General features: G+C 32.1%; 1 protein-coding gene across 1 annotated transcript; it reads right to left on the minus strand.

The window, feature by feature from the left end:
* Nucleotides 1–5,330: 5,330 nt before the first annotated feature.
* LOC115719398 (small ribosomal subunit protein eS1) lies at nt 5,331–7,610 on the minus strand. Its single transcript, XM_030648433.1, has 7 exons — nt 7,454–7,610; nt 7,280–7,327; nt 7,001–7,106; nt 6,356–6,493; nt 6,063–6,248; nt 5,744–5,944; nt 5,331–5,629 (listed from the first exon to the last, which is right to left on the minus strand). Exons 1-7 carry the CDS (start codon nt 7,462–7,464, stop codon nt 5,531–5,533), a joined length of 789 nt encoding a protein of 262 aa, XP_030504293.1. The 5' UTR covers nt 7,465–7,610; the 3' UTR covers nt 5,331–5,530.
* Between the last annotated feature and the right edge of the window lie 735 nt (nt 7,611–8,345).

Below are 8,345 nucleotides of genomic sequence, written 5' to 3' on the forward strand. Positions count from 1 at the left end.
AGAAGGGGAGATGTGCACCTTAGTACAAATGCCTACACAAAGGTTGCGTATGATGAGCCTACCCATTACTTTCACGAAAGAGGATGCTAGACATGTACATTTTCCCCATAACAACTCGTTGGTGATTAAGACTCAGATTGCCAATAAGAGAATGTCTCAAATTTTGGTGGACAATAGGAGTTCAATCAATATCCTATTTAAAGTCGCATTCCAGGGGATCGGGTTACTTAAAAAAACCTTACACCTTGCCCAATCCAAATTTAGGGCTTTAATGAAGACTCACTGTTGCCTATGGGGAAGATGCAACTCCCAGTTACATTGAATGGGGGTATAGCTAGAAGTAACACTTCATACGCATTAAAATACTAGACATTTGTTGTAATATCCCAAAAAGTGTGATTATATTTAATTGGACATATTTTATTAAATATGTAGCTATGAGAATATTAGGGTAAGATTATAATCTTACTAAAGCCAATTATGAGATAATTAGTGACTTTTGAGAAAATGATTAAATGAGCGTAATTTATTAATTACATAGATTTTATTATAACATGTGGGTATTATATATATCATTTGAAAATAAAATATTTTCGAGTTCGATGAGCGTAAAAACTTGATGGTTTGGCTTTGAACAAAATACCCCTAAGTCATCAGTTGAGTGTTGAAATAAAGGTAAAATAATAATTTTCTAGGTTTTACCTTTTGTTTTACTTGAAATTCTAGTTAGTCCTAGCTGAATAAGATTTATTTTATTTGATTTAATTTATTGGATTAGTTAATTAAGAGATAGGATCAAATTGTATCACACACAAAATACTCACCTTTTTCTCACTCTCTCTCCTTTGGTTCAAGAAAAACCAGAGGAAAACCCAGCTTTTCATCCCTAATTTTAGTCCATTTCTTGCTGAAAATCAACACTAGGAGCTGTCCAAAAGCTTGAGGTAAATTTCTTCACTTGTTATTAATGATTTCTAGGGTTTAGGGTTGAGAATTTTAAGAATTTTGCATGATTTTGGGTCAATAGATTGTGTTGAGTTCAGAGCATGTTCTTAGGCTTAATTCAAGGTTGTTTAAAGCTTTAATTACATGAGATAAGGGGTTGTTATGCTTTGGTTGGGTGAGTTGAGTTCAAGAACTGAAAAACTCACTCAACCATGGTGTTTTTGTAATTTTAAGTTAAATGTTGGTTTTTAGTATTGAGATATGTTGTATATATGATATTATATTAATCTAGAAAATTTGATTAGGTTTGGAAGAGTTTTGTGTTAGTTTTAACACAAAAATCAGGGTTTGTTTGTTTCTGCAGTGGGAAACGGTTAACTGTTTCTACAGGTACTATGAAAACGGTTAACCTTTTGACCTAGTGGGAAACCCCATTTTCTGAAAACGATGAGTTGTTTGTGGTGTTCTTGCAGTACCTAGGTTTTCGTATTTTATTGATATTTAAGTTATTTTTCCAAGATATTATTGATAGGGGTTTATCTCGTTTTAAGTTTAGGACCTATTACGGGTTTGATTAAGTTATTTATCAAGTTGCCATTGTCATGACATAGGGCCCGAGATCGTCGAGCACCATTCCACTCAGGTCAGCCCGCACACCTGACTTTGGACTAAGGTAAGAAAAGTCGATTGTACCGCATAGCATGTCAAAAGTAAGATACGGTAATTACCGTTATTTAGAAAGAGTTATTCCTCTCATTTGAACCGCTATTAAGTTTCTTACTTATCGGTTGCTTCATTAGGCCACGATAGTGACATTAGAAACTCATTGGTAATGAGGGTTAAGTATGCTTTATAAAGTATTAGGATTAGCTTGTCTTATTAGACAAATAGTTGATTACAATGTGAATAGTTTCTTAAATTATATGTTTCAATGCATGTTCATTGTTATTTAGTACTTTATGTTATACATGATGTTTGTGTTACCTACTTTTCTTTTTGAGTCTTTGTGACTCACGGGTGCTTTGTGACTTAGTTGACAGGATCCGTCTTTTGTAATGTTTTGAGTATATAATAATTTTTTGTAATAAACTATTATGGTGGTATTTTAGTAAAATTTTATAACTAAGGGAATCCCCCAATCTAGTAATATATTTAACAAGGAATCTATGTTATACTTTAATTAATTTTCCAAAGTTCTAATTAATCAACTCTTTCTTAAAACATTAGTTTATTATTATAAACTAATTTATAAAGCACACACGTGACGCCTTACGGGTTAGGGCATCACATTCGATGTAGTGGACTGCCCTACCGCCTACAACACTATTTTAGGACGACCTATCCTAGTTGAAATCAAAGCGATGACTTCCATCTAGCATCTGTTTATGAAGTTTCTGTGTGACAACAGAAGTGCTGGAACGGTGAGGGGTGACCAAAAGAGTACATTCAAGTGGTATAGTGTCTCCGCCAAAAACGTTTTCATGATGAGAGAAGAAACTGGAGAAAAAAATCTTGAGATACATGTCCATCTAATACTGGGGGTAGTATGGGAAAAAGATGAGTTAGATCTCTCAGTGGGAGTGGAAAGAATGATTGAACCACTAGAGGATGTGGAAGAATTTTCATCAGCGAGACGGATCCCACCAAAGTCATCAATGTGGGACGGAACCTGCCTCTAGTAGTCAAAGAAAAATAGTGACAAAAATCAAAGCCAACTTGGTTTCCTAGTGTGGAGCCATGCATATACGACGAGGATCAGTCCCCATGTAATTTTCCATAACCTAAACATAGATTCGAACGCAGATCCAATCCAATAGAAGCGGAGATCGTTAGATCCGGTATGTTCAAAAGCCGTGAAGGTGGAGGTAGAGAAGTTGACATCCATAGAGTTCCTCAGTGAAGCTCTATACCTGGTGTGGCTTGCTAACTCATTTTTTTGTCTGAAAGCTAAATGGAACCTGGAGGATGTGTATTGACTTTGCGGACCTATTCAAAGTCTATCCAAAAGATTGTTTCTCGCTCCCCTAGATAGACCAGATGGTGGATGCGATGCCCAAATACAAACTTCTATGCTTCATGTATGCATACTTTGGCTATAATCAGATCAAAATGTATGTAGCAGACCAAGAGCACACTAGTTTTCAAACAGAAAAAGTAATATACTGCTACCTTGTGATGCCCTTCGGGCTCAAGAATGGTAGAGTGACCTATCAACGCTTAGTGAGGAAGATGTTTAAGGATGCCTTGGGAAAAAAACATGGAATTGTATGTCGACGATATACTGGTGAAGTAAAAGACTTTTGGGGGAGCATGGAAGTGATTTAGAGGAGGGCTTCTTGATAATTGGGAAATACGAAATGAAACTAAACTTGAAGAAATATACCTTTTGAGTTTTTAGGGAAATTCTTAGGTTTCATCGTCAATTTCCACGGAATTTAAGCATATCCGGAGAAGATAGATAATCTTCTAGACATGCCTTCCCTAAGAAAACATAACGACGTCCAAATTTTAACCGAAATAATTGCAGCACTTAGCAAGTTTGTGTCCAAAGAAACTGACAAATGCATTTCGATTTTTAACATCCTTCGTGGAAGAAAAAAAATTGAATTAACTAATGAGTGCGAAGAGGCTTACCAGCCATGTCTGGACGACACGGTTGTATCATTCAGTGATGTTGATTCTACACAAGTCCATTACCCTCACAACAACCCACTGTTTATGAAAGTGCAATTAGCAAACATGCTTGTAGCATGATCCATGATCGATGATGGGGCCTCATAGTACAGCCTCTTCAAAACCGCTACATAGTAATTATATAATTAGAGGTAATTGAGGGCTCTAATTACGCTTTTTAATTCTTATAGTCCTATGAGAATTGATAAAATAATTAGTAATTAATTATAATAAAAAAAATAATAAATTTTATTACTTAATATTTAAAATTAAAAAAACTTAGTAATTATATTGACTTAACTTCTTAGTTACTTATAATTACACAACTAATTTACAAACAGACAAAATTGTAAAAACCTTCAATTACACCTAATTGTGTAATCACCACTTATGTAATGACACATTTAACCATAAGACAATATCTTTAAGAAGTTTGAGTAAAAATTATATAATATATAAATTAGTAATTATCAATTTTTTATTAGGATGTTCATATAATTTGTAATGTATAGTTTCAAATTCCAATCAATTTGAACCGAATCAGACTAAATGAATTCGACCTCAATGATTTGGTTAATCCAAACTGTTTAAAATATTCGATCACAATTTTAAAATTTTTGTGAACTAAATATTAATATTTAGTAACAATTTTAAGTAAAATATTAATATTGACTTAATATTGTTATGATAATAATTTTTTATGTACAACAAACTTGTTAAAAGTAAATAAAATTATTAAAAAATAAACAATTATTGTAAAAAAAAAATTAAAAGTACAACATACAAACCATAATTTTGAACCAAATTAATCCATGAATTAATTTAGTTTGTTTTGATATTTAATTTGATAATTTAGTTAGTACTGTTATACTGGTTTGGTTTGAAAACCAATAAGTGAACACTACTTTTTGTTCTATTTTCAAATATGACCCAGCAACTTTAATATATCGAAGGATAATAAAAGAAAGAGATTTTTTTTATTTTTAATCTTCAAACAGTTTCTTTTGTATTTTTACGAAATTCTACATAGAAATCCTTATTGCAACTTGTTTAAAATACTCGATCACAATTTTAAAATTTTTGTGAACGAAATATTAATATTTAGTAATAATTTTAAGTAAAATATTAATATTGACTTAATATTGTTATGATAATAATTTTTTATGTACAACAAACTCGTTAAAAGTAAATAAAATTATTAAAGAATAAATAATTATTGTAAAAAAAAATTAAAAGTACAACATACAAACCATAATTTTGAACCAAATTAATCCATGAATTAATTTAATTTGTTTTGATATTTAATTTGATAATTTAGTTGGTACTGTTATACTGGTTTGGTTTGAAAACCAATACGTGAAGACCACTTTTCGTTCCATTTTCAAATATGACCCAGCAACTTTAATATATCGAAGGAAAATAAAAGAAAGGGATTTTTTTTATTTTTACACTTCAAAACAGTTTCTTTCGTATTTTTACGAAATTCTGTATAGAAACCTCTATTGCAACTAGCGCTGTAACTTAAATTGCAACAAAAAATCGTACAGAAACCCCTATTGCAACTAGGGCTGGAACCACTTTAAAAACTCAAACCATAAATTTGAAAAAAAAAAAATTAAAAAAATAGTATATGGGATAATTTCCCTAATTAATGCAATTAATTACTTAATTATTAAATAAATCATAAGCATAACTTTCTCAACACAAAATACTCAGGCATAAAACATGTAAAGGAATCTATAAATATGAAAAGAAAAAGCAAAAGATAATACACGACCATGCCTGTTAAGTCTTACAAGAGCAAAATTTCCATCAATACAAATTCTACTACTTGTCAAACACAATCCCGCAAAATTGAACAAACTGGCTTAAATGTTCCTAATTTAATCGAAAAGAGAAATTTTGAATTTCATTATGCTCCAACGACCTCGGTGACCTCACCCTCGACCACTGCTTCATCAGCTGGTCTGTCAACCTTCACTCCAACATCCTCTGAGTAATCACCATGAACCTACACCAGAAATTTAACAAATCAAAATCTAAACCCCCCAAAAAATGAGCATGTCCTGTATGGTAGCAATGAGGATTAAATTAGAAGGGGTTAAGAATGGAATCCAATGTATACCTCCATCAGCTTGCCAAGATCGAATTTGGGAGCTTTAAGGATCTTCACTTTGCGAATGAAAACATTCTGGAGTGGGTAGATGCTAGATGTTGCCTTCTCAATCTCTCTACCAATCATTTCAGGAATAAACTTGTTGACCAAATCCTTAAGATCACAGGATGTGGCCTGGTTGATCATAATTTCCCTCATCTTTCTCCTAATCTGACAAAGAGGAATTTCAAACAGCAAACAAAGATTGTTCATACCCATTTCTAAATGTCATCATAGCCTACTAGATGAAAGAATGGAGCTTTTAAAGGTTCAATCAATTGAATCAAACCTGACGGATTTGGCTGGACTGGGCATAGCAGGTCCTCTTGACCTGGTTGGCACGTCTCTTTGTGAAAGCAATGCAGAACATCCTGAGGGTGTAGTTGTCAGTGGTCTTGACATCCACATGAGCCTCAATTAGTGTTTGCCACTTGCGCACAAGCGACCTCAGCTTATCCGTGGTGAAGTCCATTCCCTGTAAGTTTTGCATGATTATAGTTAAATACATAAAACAATGATGAAAAATTTATATTGTAAACATAATTTTGAAAGAAAACTAATGAGTTTCATGAAGAACTTTACCCAGAAGTTTGTGAGAACATTCTTCCCTTGAACATCTTCAGCTCTCAAACGGATTTTCCTGTAAGCATGATCTTCATCCTTTTGGAGATCAGCCAAGGAAACCTCAAACACTCTATGTTTAAGACCTTCAGAGGCAATCTGTGAGAACATAAAAACACAAATTAAATATAAATGAAGCTATACAGCATGCACTCAGTCAATTATACAATACAAAGAAAGATTACGCAAATCAGCCCAATTAGATATATGAAATAACATAAATGTTGAGCTTATAAAATTATAACAAAAGAAACAACCACTAACTGATGTAAAATAGGTTTTTGTTCAAAATTTTCGTCCTAATGCCCTTAAACACCGAAGTTATCATCATAATAATACAGATAGCTCTCACCATTGGTAGCGTGCATAAATGAAAAGATGAAAAAATGACTTCTTTAGTCTAGTTAGGAATCACATTCTCCACCAAAGCATCCAATAATGTAAAATAGAGCCAAAAAAACAGTAAAAGAAAAACCCTTTTTCTATTAGTCTAAAAACTGCAAATCCATGAGCAACTAAATTAACCCTTGAAGCGACTATCCCGAAAATAATAATATGAGCAATAATAATAAAAATCATAAAAGCTTGAAATTTCAGGAGATAAACCTTGGTTCCCTGAGTTCTGGTGACAAGAGTTTTGCCAACTTGTCTTTGGTTGAAGAGAGAAGGAGCTTTGATGTCATACCAATCCTTCTTGGCAAACGGATCGGCTCTGCATTATATTATTGATATAAAAACTTGTTAGCACAATAATTTCTTCAGACACTCTCATTATCAAAAATCTAAGTAACAGTACCAATCTTGTTTCTCAAAGATAACTTCTATGAATTTTTTTAGAAAAATAAATAGATTAAAATCAAACAGAAAAGTGCGAATTCCACTTACGCCTTCTTCTTCCCTCCCTTCTTACCCTTGGAAATCCTCTTGTTCTTCCTGAAAATCAAATCACATGTTAAAAAAAGAAAGAGAGAGATAAACAGAACCCCAATTTCAGAAGAAGATTAATCTCCACAATAACATCCATAAAGAATATGTTAGAGAGAAAGAGATGAGATGTACCCGACGGCCATGGTTGGAGAGAATAGAAGAGTGGAGTAGAGGTGCTAGGGTTTTTTGAGTTTGAGAAGCGGAGGAAGTGACTGAGTAATATGCATCCAATTACACAAGTAGACTAATCTACACATTTACATGCATAAACCCCTAGGGCACCTTCCTCGTGTTTCTTAAATCTCTTCCTGGGCTTTGTATACGGGCCACTACTTTGTGGGCTCATTCTCCAAAGCCCGTTAAATTTTTCTTTTTTCCGTTTCTTTTCTTTCTCCTACTTAAAATCGTATTATTTTTTGAGATAATTACATCAAATTTTTAATTTTTTTACTTTTATATTGTGGGGTGGAATTTTTTTAAAATATTATATTTTTGTTCAAAAATACTGCGTATTATATTAAGTTTTCACTGTTGTTCTACTATTATTTTTAGTTGTTTTGTTTTGTGTTCCACTGTTGTTTTATAAAAACATAATATTTTTGAAAAGATTTCTGTATGACTTTATTTTTGTAAAAGTTAACCAAAATTTTAATATTTTGTAAGTTTTCTTAATTTTTTTATAAATTACGGATTTTTTTAAAGTTTTTACATTGTAGAATGTATTTTGACATTTTATTACTTTTATACTGTCACACGGCAGTTTTTACTTTTTTACTATACACTTTATATACTGTCTTTTTTAAAATAGTATAAAACTTGCGTGTATATACTGTACACTTTATTTATCTTTTTTATGTGCTTTTTTAAATTAAAAAGAATTAGTAAATAAATTTGATGTGATGTTGCTTATTATATTGTTGGAGATCCATTCTTTTAATACAATCAATTTAAAAAAAAAAAAAAAAAAAAAAAAAAAAGAGTGGCAAATAAGGCACAATAAATGATGATTTGAAAGTGGTTGTCA

The sequence above is a fragment of the Cannabis sativa genome, chromosome 2, assembly GCF_029168945.1.
Source record: "Cannabis sativa cultivar Pink pepper isolate KNU-18-1 chromosome 2, ASM2916894v1, whole genome shotgun sequence".
In the NCBI taxonomy this organism is placed as follows: Eukaryota; Viridiplantae; Streptophyta; class Magnoliopsida; order Rosales; family Cannabaceae; genus Cannabis; species Cannabis sativa.